The sequence below is a fragment of the Barbus barbus genome (genome assembly GCF_936440315.1).
Source record: "Barbus barbus genome assembly, chromosome: 24".
In the NCBI taxonomy this organism is placed as follows: domain Eukaryota; kingdom Metazoa; phylum Chordata; class Actinopteri; order Cypriniformes; family Cyprinidae; genus Barbus; species Barbus barbus.
Genome location: NC_136752.1, coordinates 8,664,739 through 8,678,697, shown reverse-complemented (window position 1 = coordinate 8,678,697; position 13,959 = coordinate 8,664,739). Strand labels below are relative to the sequence as shown.

Sequence of the window (13,959 nt, the reverse complement as noted above, 5' to 3'; positions counted from 1 at the left end):
AGATTTTGTCACATTATGAGAAACAAAGTCACATTTGTGAAATATAAAGTTGTTGAAGTATAGTGCTAGCAACATCAGGGTCATGAATTTACAAGATATAACATCAAATTACGAGAAGCAAAGTTGCATTTTATGAGATTTAAAGTTGTGTTACAAGAAATTGTAATGCAAGTTATATAGTACTAGCAACATCATGGTCATGAATTCAATTCATTCAAGGAAAGTGAGATCTGATACACCTTTAATGCAATTTAAAGGCTAACACTGCACTGAAGAAAAAAAAAACGGTAACTTAAAAATTGAATTCATGCAGTAACATCTAAATTAATTGGTTTTATTCAAATAAAAAATGTTATTTAACATTACTGAATCAACCTAATTAAAGTTACTCAAACAAAACTAAATAAGATCAGGCAGATAGCTCTTTAACGTAACAATTGCAGGTTACCGATTTCTACAGTATGCGCTAACAGATGCTGACCTGCGCCTCAGAATGTTACCTCTGTCAGCTGTTGGCACTGATTGGTGGTTGATTTCACCAACATGTTCAATTGCTGTTTTTCAGGTAATTTACATACTGTAATCTGGTGACTGGCGTCTGTCACTGCAGTGTGAATCAGCCTCAAGTCACTTTAGATAAAAGTGTTGCAATTATGGGAAGTAAAGTCGCAACTGGGAGACATAAAGCCACATTGCATCATTTTTCCATAAATAAATACCTGATAAACAAGGTGCAGACAGTTTTAAATTGGGTCATGGAGACCCAGCATTTACAAACACCAGAGGAATGATATATATTCAAGAGTTTAGAAAGGACAATAGCTCATCTCCACCATCCTAACTATGCATCATCTGCTCAGCATCATAATGGCTTTTGTTATATGTTATATCAGCTGTCTGAGGAAGGGATTACGCTTCACAAAATAGGGCCGTGGGTAATTTAAAAGTACATTTGCAATTGTATAAAGTAACAAATAAATCAGAATGAATCAAGCAGTCAGTCTGTGTATAAAGAATCACATTTATATGCATGTGTGTATAAAGTGTATTAGAATACTGGTGCAAAAATAGGTAGTCACTATTCCTATAGCCTCAGGTGTCTGTTTAGCATATTTTTGTATTTGTCTAAGCGCTCATTTCATTGTGCTTTGTTTTTCACACTTAACAGTCATCATGCATATAAAGAACGTTATGACCTACAACACAATCACACCAACAAATGGCTGGAGGGTGAATAACAAGGATGCAGTCAAAGTCAAATTTGTTTCAATTCTGAGTGGTTTCTAATTAGCTAGGTTCTATTTTAAATATGTAATATAATATCATATAATATAAATGTGTCCACTTTTCAGGCCTACAGTAGCATTAGATCTACCTATCTACTCAGATAACACTAATGAGCAGAATGGTCTCTAAAGACTTCTTTCTTGGAGGTCTGTTGCTATGAGACAAACATTTAACCAGAAAATGTGGCCTAACCTTTATCAATGGCTTAAGGGATTTCCGGTTTAGACATTAATAATTGATGTGCTGTGACCGGTTATTCTGAGGACAGTTGCTGTGGGCGTCACAGCGCCTCCGACTCTCATTTCAGATGTTTCAGCTCAAGAATTTATTTCTCCGAAAAGATACGTCTACCTCTTCTTTTCCTCAGTTGCACTTCAAGGCACATTATGTAACTGTTTTGCAAGTGGATCCATCATTGTCTTTTTTTGTTCTAGCTTGCTGTTGTGAAAGCTTTCTCCATCTCAGTGTGATTGTTTGTTTGTGTATATTGTACTGTAGTGCTAAACAAAAATTCCTCTGGAGGATCCATCAATATTCATTGTCATAATATAGAAAATTGCTTTGGCGTCTAATGGTGTTTTTGTATTAAATAAAGATGAATGGTGAAATCAATTTCTTAACACATTTTCACCTCAGCCGTATTTCAGACATTTTAGTATAATTACCATTCTGTTATCAAATGTGGACCTATTAATGTAAGTTCTATTATGCATTCAATGACAGGACACCCTTGTGAAACAAAGTAAACTTATTATGGAAATAAAGGACACTTTTATGTTCACTTTTAGATGTTGTTTGAACATAAATGTGTGTTGGCAGTGTGTGTGTACATAACACAACCTCATAATTATAAAAATCCACCCGCTCTTTTTTTCACTCTTTTATTCACAGAATACATAAAATATGATGTCACATTTTAAAGGCTCCACCCACGACTGTTGATGGGCACTGAGCCACACACAATCTGCAATGTGTATCTTCATGCTAGAGCACGTAAAAGCAGCATTCAAGTAAAAAAAAATGTCTTCTTATTAAAGCTGTAGATGTTATTCAGTCCAGAGCAGCCAGTGAGTGATTGTTTGCCTTTATTTTATTGTGTGGGTCATATTTTTAGCATAGACAGCAGTATAGGGTACTGTATATTATGCTGCTGTCACTTAATACACAGATCTAACATAAACATGCAACTTCTCTTCCAACTGTTTACCTTCACAGGCATAACCAACTGTGTTTTTTTAAATTATGCATGTTTTTTTACATAGACTTGAGTGTATTTGACAGTTTAGGTGCAATAAGACATGAAAGAGAACTTAGTTTAGTACTCACATGCTGAGTGATAGCAGCTTTCTGTGTGCATGTTTCAGATGTGTGCACTCAGAAAACCTTATTAGAAGTGTAAATTGTTATGGCTTTAAAATGCATGATTATCAAAACTTAACTTTTTTTTTTTTTTTTTCGTAGAGTATCTGAGATAAGAGCTGTAAAGGCACAGCCCTTTCTTGGCATAGATAATTGGTGCCCTTTACTGTAAAATAATCTATGTTGATAATGTTTTTGGTAGTCACTGACTTCTAGTAGAGAACAAAATACAGTTGAAGTCAATTGCAACCAAACTTTTTTTTTATTTTTTATTACCAATGTTCTTCCAAATATCTTCTTGAAACAACAGAAGAAAGAAAACCACAAAGGTTTGGAAATGAAGGCTAAGTAAACAATGGCAGAATTTTAATTTTTCATAAACAAGCACATCTAATGTGTGTTTTCTCATCACACATCAATGCAGAGTTAAAAGGCAATGCTAAACATATCCTGAACTCTGTGGTCAAATGTGTGAGGGTTCTTCAAGAGTACAGCGATTCTGTCCTCTAAACCCCATTAACCTGCCAGTAGGGTGGCATTTTTGTGCTCACAGACTAGAATGATGATTACCTCTCGCATTTGCAATTCAGATTATTGTCATGCACAAAAGAGAGAGTGTGGCAATTCAATAATCTTCCATTAACAGATTGTGGCTACGTGTGTCAAGTATCGACTCTGTTTCACCTCGACACCATCAGCTCCTCAAAAGTGTTTGTGACTAGAATCCTGAATCACATAGAGAGCTGTTTATTTGTGATATCTCAATTTGATCTATAGGATAGATTAAGATTATGGTTGAGAAAGCATTTTTTTTTTTTTTTTTAACTAAGCATGGTGTGTGTGTGTCTGAATCCGCACACCGGTTTTGTCATTAATAGCAACAGTTCATCTCCATAAATTATCACTAGGACAGTGAACTTGATTTTAATGTCAGCTTCTTTGAACCTTATATCTAATGGAGGAGAAACTAGGCTTTTTTTCCAAGACAATTTCCTCAAACTTGTTGCCAGATTATAGTATCTCGTAACAGCAGCAATATCTCACCCTTGCTGATTATTTGCAAACCTTTTGCAAGTTTTAACACATTGGATTTTATGGCAGACAATTGTTCATAACATAATGGATCTGGATACATTAAATATTTGTAACATTCTGACTCCCTTATTAATTATAAAAGGTTTTACTGCATTTAGCTTCATATAATTCAAGTCTCGTTCCTGAGCACTCCATCATGGACAGCAAGCCTTATACGTTATTGTTTTTCTATGCTAAAAAAAATTTAAAAATCGTCGACAATTATTTTGCATGTACAAATCCATAAAATAAAATATGGTTTGCTATTTATCACTGTGGAAAAAAACATATTTTTGGTGTCGATAAATCGGACAAAACTGGCTTTGAGAGAGCAATTCGAGCCCATGTGGCGCATCTACAAAAGCTTTGTCTAAAAATCTTTCAGAGACGTTCGCTAGGTCGGCGTCACAAAAACAACTGTATATGAATAAGACAAGCACACGTTCCCTCTCTCTCTCTCGCTCTCTCACACTCTCGTTTCCTCTCCTCTGGTCTGTCTCATCCTCGCCACGCTGTTGATCCGTCTCTAAAATGATCGCAGACGCACATCAGATGTTGAGGATTCATGTACCTGGAGGCTGGAGCTGAAATCGACGATGTCATTTGGATGTAAATAGGTTACCCCGGTGGACAGAAACGACACAGAAAGCTAGCTTACCTGACCTTCCTGAAGCTTTAGTTATTGTTCTGATAAGCAAATCATCATGGATCTGTCATTTATGGCCGCGCAGGTAAGGCATTTAACGCTTTCGTCTAGACTCTCGAGCTAGAGCTAGAGATACTGTACATAAAGTCATAAAGTCGGCTTGAACTTCACATGGAACTCAGCTTGTAGAAGTCAGAATGTACAAACTTCAGCTTAATCATATCAGCAAAACTATTTTAGATAGGCTAGTCTACTAAATAGCCTACACCGTAGGTTCAAAAAGTCTAAATTCAAAAGTCTAGAGATGACATTTAAAATACTGGAATTAATTGTATGGCAATGTAAAAATAAACAACGTTTTAGGATTTTGGCATTTTAAAACCACATTATTTATGTTTTTGCACATATTATGTCACTAATGAAATACATTTGTACGCAAGTGCATGATGACCTGTTTTGTACAAAAGGTTGTTCTGCACAAGTGCACACTATGTTCTTTGTGACATTTTCCAATCATGCTGGGGAACATGGATCACCAGTTTTTTGTTGTTGTTGTTGTTTTCCACAAACTTGTAGAGTCCATGATAAGGCAAATGAGACATTTTTCTTATAGTCACCCTTAAACAATCAACCTGTATGCATGTGACAGCTATTGATCAACAATATTTTACCTAGAAATATTTTACTTACAGAGTTACATGTGACAGCTATTGATCAACAATATTTTACTTACTGTATGCATGTGACAGCTATTGATCAACAATATTTTACCTAGAAATATTTTACTTACAGAGTTACTGAGGCAATCAGCAAGCAACTATGGATGGAAATTGTGACAACCAGGAGCAATTAAATCAGTCATATTATTTATATGCAATTTTAATAGTCTCAAATATAATCAGTAATTATTTGCATTTATTAGACCTTGAGAATGTGTATGCAGTGTGCATAATTCAGAGAGTAATAAAATTAAGAAATGATAGGAACAACTGCAGACTTTGTAATGAGCTGTAGAGCAATTATTGGTGGAAGGCTAATGGGAGAGAACAGCAGTGCTCAAGCTTTATAGTTATGTTCATTTCCTCGTGTTTCATTAACTTGGCAGAAAAAAAAAAAAAAAAAAAAAATCAAAAGTATAAAGTGTTTCAACAGTGTAGCAGAAGAAACCTACTGAAAAGGAAAAATCATAATTTCTGCCTATGGCAACCACTTTGCTGGAGTTTGATAAAAAAAATAGCTATTTTATAAGCCCAAACTCTGCGATTATACACAGTGCTTGTTTTGGATGGGGATTTTCTTGTAGGCAGGCGAGCAAGACGAGTTCTGCTTGGAGCGGCATTAGAAAATTGCACTGACAGTCATTTAAAAGATGTAGCTAAGTGAAGTGAACAACGTTATTGCAACATCAGCCAGGGGTACAACTAAACAACCTTTCCCTCTTATTGGATGAGCTATAGAAATAACTTTAGGTGTGAGTCACAGACTACATTGTGCTGTGTATGGATTGGATTTGATCCAAGGCCAGACAGAGATAGGTTACAAGGCATCAAAGAGTGATCTCTCCATTAGTGTTGTGTCTTCTCTCAGTGTCATTTCTCTTGACAGCCAGGAGGCAGAAGCTTTAATATTAATGGACCTAATGGAGACTAACTTAGAGCCAAGTCAGGGTTCAAACTAGCCTGCCAGAACAGTGCTGTTCCCGAAGAATAGACATTACCCTCATAAAGTCAAGTCCGATAGGTAAGTTTTGGTTTGACTGATTTCTGATGCCAAGTCTGATCTATTTCAGAATGGGCGAACTGGACTGAGGTCTTAGTTTCTATATGCTTGCGATTCTCAGTGGAGAGTTTTAGAGAGAGTTTCAAGCGAGATCATATTAAGTGGCAGATCAAGGCTAAATGATTTTTCATTTTGGTTTCATCCCTCATTTGTGCCCTTGATGCAAATGAATCTTTGGCTTTATGTGTTTTGACAGGTGCTAAAAGATGGCCACGGTTTTTCACAATGGCCCTGATTGCTGGCAAGATTTCCGTTAATTCTCCAACTTACCTCATTAATCTCATATAGTGTAGTCTCTCTGGATTTAATTGAATTGCTCCATTGTGCTCAAATGGTGCGGAACAGTGAGCTTATTTTTTGTGAACAAGCAAAATCATTATCAGTGATGTTACAAACAAGTTATAAAACTACTTATAATACAATACAATAGCGCAGAGAAAGAAAAAATTCTGATTTGCTTTAAAAAATGGTTTACATTTATCCTTCCACCTAAAATGTAGAACATATTTGCACCTAGTGACAAAACCTGTGTTGTAGGGTTTGATTTGTAACAGTTCCCTATTGAAAGGGAACTCCCGTTGCGTCGTTAAATTTCATTGACGACTGCTAATGGGGAAACTTGGTTAACATTTGGGGTGCTGACTTGCTTTATAAGTCGCCCTAAAGCGCCATTTCATTAGAATCTTCTCCTTCAGCAACGAGACCATCTCTTCGCTGACTATACAAGAAGCCGAAGCTAGGAAGCCGAAGCTTACCTGCTCTACGCTGCTCTTCTCTGCTCCTTCCATCGAATCCAGCTATTGGCAGTGGACGATTTCCCCTGCGGCCATCCGGCAAGAAAAAGAGCAAATTCCAAGCACGTTATTACAAATGTCGCTTCTCGAGTGTAGCTCGTGCAAGGACTCCCTGCATGACGCTGACGGGCACAACGAGTGTGTCGCATGTCTGGGCATCGCAAAAGCCGGAGCCGAAGCTTCGACAGCGTTCCAGTTGAGCGAAGAGGTATGCCTAGACTGGGCCTCAGAAGCTGTCCTGATCTGCATGCGGAGAGGAAAAGGAGAGGGATAATTCTCGCGAATCCCCTCGAAGACAGCTCGCAGTTATTCCCCACCCCTTCTAATGCCTCTGAGTGGTGGAGGTGTTGTTACAGGGCACGTCCTGTCATTTCAGTGTGCCCCAAACTACCTCTGTGATAGCGGACCCACATACAATAAAGAGCAAATTTCCTCTCCCTACACTCTCTATTCTTGCACATGTCAGTTCTTCCCCTGTCGGCGACTAACTGTCATTAATAAAACCTCTCGTACATGTCTGTTCTCCCTTTTCGGGAGGCGGACAGTCACGGCTAAGGGTAAAATAGCTCATGAGGGCCAGCTCCCTGCAAGGAAGCTGCCCACGAGGGAAATGTCCATAAATGTTATTTCTCCCCCTGCGTGCGGCAATATTTCATTAATAAAAATAGAACCTCTCGCCTCCCGGCTATCGGCTTGGAAGGCCATCCCAGGCGTGTCGAGTTGGGTTCTAAAGACCATAGAACGAGGCTACTCGCTCCAGTTCGCTTGCAGGCCTCCTGCATTCCACGGTGTGGTGCAGACCCTCGTGCAGGACAACAAATATCTTGTTCTCCGAGCCGAGATACGCTCAATGCTTGCAAAGGGTGTCATGGAAACGGTCACCTTAGCGGACAGCGAGTCAGCCTTTTACAGTCGCTACTTCCTCGTTCCCAAAAAAGGTGGTGGGCTCAGACTGATCCTTGATCTCAGACTTCTGAATCGACCCCTCATGTGACGGCTGTTCAGAATGTTAACATTGAAGCAGATCCTCGTGCAAATTCGAACTGAGGACTGGCTCCTGTTGGTGGATCTGAAAGATGCTTACTTTCACATCCCAATAGCGCCCTGTCACAGACCGTTCTTGAGATTCGCGTTCGAGGGAACGGCCTATCAGTTCACAGTCCTCCCGTTTGGTCTGTCCCTGGCCCCCCGCACTTTTACGAAGTGCGTGGACCCTCTTTCCCCTCTAAGGCAGATGGGAATCCGCATATTGAACTACCTCGACGACTGGCTGGTGCTAGCCGACTCAGAACGGCAACTGATCGCTCACTGGTCGTTGTAGCTCAGGCCCCTGGAGCGTTTAGGGTGGAAAGTCAACCCATCCAAGAGTTTTTTGTCTCCCAGACAACGAGCGTCCTTTCTGGGAACAAGACTCTGGGCTAATGCAGGCTTGGATTACGCCGGAACGTTCCCTGACAATACAGCGAGCGACGGCGTTCTTCAAACTGGGGACCTCGCCTCTCCTCAAGGCCTTTCAGGGATTGCTTGGCCTCATGGCCATGGCCTCCTCTGTCATTCCTCTGGGCCTGCTACATATGAGGCCCATCCAGTATTGGCTAAAAGCCTGCATTCCGTCCCACGCCTGGTGCCTGGGCCTCACATCAAGGTAACCCACTGATGCCTAAAAGCTGTGGTCCCTTGGACAACTTCTCGCCTTTTTCAGTCAAACGTTCAATTGGGGACAACCTTCAGAAGGAAGGTGATCATGACAGACGCTTCCAGCTCTGGCTGGGGTGCTCTGTATGAGGGCAATCCAGCGTACGGCTCCTGGACGACCCACGAGCGGAACCTGCTTATCAACTGCCTCGAAATGATGGCTGTTTGTCTGGCCCTGAAGACCTTCCTGCCAGCCTTAAGAGAACATCATGTCCTGGTCCGGTCGGACAACACAACAGTGGTAGCCTACATCAACCACCAAGGCGGAATTCCCTCTGTGCCCAAAGCAGAAGACTCTCCTGCTTTGGGCACAGAAGGAATTCCTCTCGTTACGAGCGATTCATGTGCCAGGCAAATTAAAACCAGGGAGCGGACATGTTGTCAAGGAACAATGTAGCTCTGGGGGAATGTAAGATGCATCCTCAAACGGTACAATTGATCTGGTCAGTCTTCGGCAAGGCAGAGGTCGACCTCTTCGCCTCCAAAGGCAACTGTCATTGCCCAACCTATTTTTCAAAGCACCGTAATGCTCTGGCCCACGATTGGCCCAACACCCGCCTGTATGCATTCCCTCCAATCGTCCTGCTGCCCCAGGTTATCAGGCGGATCAGAGAAATGAAGTGCTCTCTCCTTCTCGTGGCCCCGCTCTGGAGGAACCAAGTTTGGTTCCCAGAGATGATCCAGCTGCTGGCGGCAGCACCGTGGTTATTTCCACTGAGGAGAGATCTCCTCTCGCAAGCGCAAGGCAAGATTTGGCAACCCCAGCAGGAACTGTGGAGCCTTCATGTCTAGCCGCTTGATGGGAGGCTGATCGACTTCCAACGGGAGTCGCCAATACCATTTTAGAGGCTAGAGCTCCATCCACACGACGCCTCTATGCCCTTAAGTGGTCAGTCTTCAGCAACTGGTGTTCAGCACGTAACCAGGATCCGGTTTTATGTGACGTGTCCCATGTGCTTATTTTTCTACAGGAGTTGCTGGACAAGGGGCGTACCCCTTCCACGCTTAACACCCTGGGGACTGAAGGTGTTTTGGGGGCCTGGAGAATTTTCAACATGCCCTGACATTTGTGCTTTTTTTCAGTTGCTTATAAAAATATAAATGGCTAAAGTCTAATGACACTGTAAACAGCACAACCTGGGCTACAATAATATGTTAGCAGCATTTATGTACACGATTGTGTTTTTGAGAAAGTGAGGTTTATGCGTGGTTAGTGAAAAACAAAAATGTTGAAGTCACTGAAATAAGGCCATAATTACATACAGAACATTTGTTCACAAGACTTTTGAGAAACGGATCTTGTAGCCTAGAGTTTTTGCTTCAAAATTATGTGAAAATCAGCTTGTTTACTCACTCGCAGAAAACAATATATTGATTTAAATTTTTAAAGACATGTTTTGTGATCGAAAGCCAATATGCGAGGGAGTGGCAATGGCCTTGAATATTAAGTGATTTTCAAGACAAAGGGCCCTCCCCTAATGTCCCCATAATGGCCCATCAGTGTGACTGTGACTTTGAGGCAGGTAAGACAAAATGTGAGGAGATAAAAAACTTTTTTTTTTATTATTATTTGTATTTTATTTACAACACAGTATAGTCAAAACATACATAATGAAGGTCAAAGACACATTATTGTGCACACTGATTTAACCACAGAGATGTGAACAGACTTTCAGTCATTCCTGCAACAGATTCTGTTCAACAAGTGAAAGAAGTAAATTATACCTGATATTTACTTGTTTTATTTAAGTGTTTCTGCTTCTTTCCATGAATTCATGAAGAAAACAACAAAATCAGTGGTCCAGGATCTTGTTTTACCATAGAATATCAGTGTAGTTGAACATCTGATGTTGGTACAGTGCTCTCAGAGGAAAACAGTTTGAAGAGTCTGAAAGTCAGCAGGGTTCATCTGTGGTGCAGGTATCTGATTCAATAAAATACAAACAAATGAACAAAAAACATTTGTGAGCATGTTAATATCAGGAGCATATATATTTATATTGGTTTTGTAGCCATAGACTCATGCAAGCTTTGTACTATCGTAAAAAAAGACATTATATCTGAGATGCTAATTATTGTTTAGTATGTTATTAAAATCTATTTGTGAACAGAGTATTAATAATAAACACGGTCTAAACATTCTTAGATGCGTAACATTCATCATGCTGTCGTTTGGGAAAAACCCAACTAGTAATGTGTTCAAGTTTATGTCACAATAACGAAGGAATTACCATCCATATTACATTATTGTTTCGTTGGACTAAAAGTGCTCTATGGGATGTTGTTCTGTGGACCCTTACCTCTCTAACTAAACAGGGATTTCAGCAGTGGATGCATTTGTGACTCGTTGTTAAGGAGAATCTGGTGTGTACTGCATTTTTATTATGCATGTTTTGATGTGTACTGCTTACACAAATGTAGCAAATACATTCCTTATAAGTTTTCAATCGAAAAACAGCGATCTATAATCAAAGTTTGAGGCTTAGACCTTCAAAATGATATATAGTTTGGCAAGATTAACTTTGTCCCGTTTCATTTATTCTATTTGTAAACAATGACACGTGCAAACAAAGAGCGATCAGTGCGCCGGCGTTCTGGTGCGGGTTAACAGGTTTTAACTAATGCAAAAACAGAAACATTACTTACTCGTCAGATTGATCTTCTCTTCTGGATGAAATATTGTTCTTTTGAGGGAAATCCAGCCTTTAAACAGCGCATCTTCTTCCAGAAACTAACAGTAGCCGCGATGAAGGATCTTCTTCATTCTTTGTTTATGTTGGGCGTCTCCATGCGCGCTTGTCTCACGTGGATATTTACATGTGAGTGGTGCGTGCCGCGAGGGGGTGGGATCGCATTAGAAATAATGAGGTAGACGGAAAAGACTTGGTTTCATACGGATTACTTCATCACAGAATATTTGTTTTCGATATGACTTACTTCATTTAAAAGGGGGCACTTCACGCTTTCTATAGATATGACTATCATGTCCCTGTGTTGAGTATTTGCTGAGTTACAGTTCATTTTAGTGATGTTTTTCTAAATGCAGTTCGCAGAGACGTAGAAGACAGAGAGCACACCCTGTTTGTTTTCTTTATTTTATAAAATTACAAAGTTGTGTTGTTATTATGAGTGTATACAAATAAAAGTAGATGCGTTACCGATTCCATTGATGTATTACTCTTATCTGTACGATTAAAACTCACAGAGTACCTTAAGTTCCTTTTAGGGGCTTTCAAAAAAAATGCACAAAACGGGCTGATGCGTATGTCGACCCCAGGGGGTTAAGGTCTATGTGGCAGCTATCGCGGCGAATCATTCTCCCAAGGCAGGCCGGACTATTGGCAGAAATTAGTTGGTTGTTAAGTTCCTTAGAGGCGCTCTGTGGTTGGATCCTCCTCGTCCTAAGACTGTACCGACCTGGGACTTATCTATAGTCCTCGGGGTCCTCAAGGGTCTTCCCTTTGAGCCGCTTCAAACAGCTGGCTTAAGGGTCATGATGCTCAAAACTGCTCTAGTCTTGGCCCTGGCATCAGTCAAGCGAGTGGGTGACTTGCAAGCCCTATCTATCAGTGCTTCCTGTCTTGAGTTCGGACCCAATGACTGTAAGATCACTCTCCGGCCATGCAGCGCCTATGTACCAAAAGTGCTCACAACTCCATTCAGAGCCCAGGTTATCTCCCTTCTAGCACTCCCTGCATCAGATGGTGAGCAGGGACCTAACTTACTATGCCTGGTCCGGGCAATGTGTGTGTACTTTGAGCGTTCTAAGTCGTTTAGACAGTCGGAACAGCTCTTTGTGTGTTTTGGAGTCCGCTCTAAGGGGCTGCCAGTCACAAAGCAAAGGCTATCCCATTGGATAGTAGCGGCTATCACCCTGGTCTATACCTCAGCAGGCATACAATGCCTGGAATGAGAGGAATGGCCTCTTCCTGGGCGTGGTCCAATGGAATCTCTATTGGGGAGATTTGTGCGGATGTCGTTGCTGTCGACCTTTATTAGATTCTACAGTTTGGACGTCCCTGCCCTGCAGGCACGGGTGTTATCCGCTTAGTGCTCTTTTCTCCCTTTGGGTTGACGAGGCTTATGATAGCAGGCCCTAGATGCTTCTCGGGTCTCTTATAGCTTGAACTCATGGGGCCCACTCTGAGTGTGCCGGGGCTGAGCTTGCGGAGTAGGATTAGTTCTGCTTCTGCATATCGAATCGATGGCTGTCGCTTCAGTCGTTGATTCTGATGAAATGGCGCTTTGGGCCGACTTATATAGCAATATATCCTTATCTCAGGGAACCGGGGTTACGTAAGTAACCGGAGCATTTTCACTTGTACTAATGTAAGTTTCACAAATAATTACAAAGAGACACATTTAATTAAACATGAAATCTCTCCCACATACTCATTGACTTTTTGTACTAATCAGTTCGATCACAAGGTGGCAACTCTGGCCCGATGTTTCACAGTTAAAAAAGAAATGGAGGAGACAGAACAACAACAACATTTTTTATCGGTCATAAGTTCAAACAAGTAAATCAACTTTATTTTTTAATCGGTCATAACTTCTGGAGAGAAATAGAGCAGACATTGGTCAACTTTCCAGTGTGCATGTGTCGTCCCCCTATATTTGCTCATGCTGCCAAATGGAATGTACTTTGAAAGACTGTACACATACACTTTCCTTTCTCATCAAAACTGAATTGTTACGGAACGAATAAGACGAGAGCCATGCAGATCCATCTGCAAAGCTTTATTATTATGTGACGTGGTCATAAAACAGGCATGGGTCGACAACAGCAACAGGTATAGCACAGACAAGATGAAAGAGTTATCCAGAGACAGGCATGGGTCAAACGACGGCGAACATAATCCAGACGGCGAGACAAATGGTAAATCCACAAACAGGCAATAGTCTGAGTGGGTGTTATATAGTGTGTGTGTGTGTGTGTGTGTGTGTGTTTGGCTGCAGGTGAGTCAACAATCAGTGCAATGGAACATGGAGAATGTAGTCTGGAGTGACACGTAACAGTCTGTGTAGTGTGGGAGTCAATATAATGAGAGGGCAGCCTCTGGTGGCAAGCAGACGAAAGGTCACGGAAAGGGGGCCAGGGTCCATGTGGAGGTGGAGCACCTCGGGACTGAGACAGTACAAGCAGAGCAGGGAGCCAGGGCGGAGTAGAAGACCACCAGGACTGGGCATAGGACCACCACGGCAGGGAAGGTGGAGCTGAGAACCACCAGGATGGAATATGTGGAGCCAAAGACCACCAGGACAGAGCAGACGACCACCACAGAAAAGCAGACGGGTCTGAAGATCCCCATGGTGGAGCAGAAG

At 41.2% G+C, this 13,959-nt stretch overlaps 1 protein-coding gene across 1 annotated transcript in view; it reads left to right on the top strand.

Moving 5' to 3' along the window:
• Positions 1-4,424: 4,424 nt before the first annotated feature.
• LOC306844030 (uncharacterized protein C14orf132) overlaps positions 4,425-13,959 on the top strand; it is a gene marked incomplete at both ends in the record, with an annotated part of 29,737 nt that continues 20,202 nt past the window's right edge. The window contains one exon of the mRNA XM_079375857.1: positions 4,425-4,451. Within this exon, the coding sequence (XP_079231983.1) occupies positions 4,425-4,451 (27 nt within the window). The remainder of the gene's footprint in view (positions 4,452-13,959) is intronic.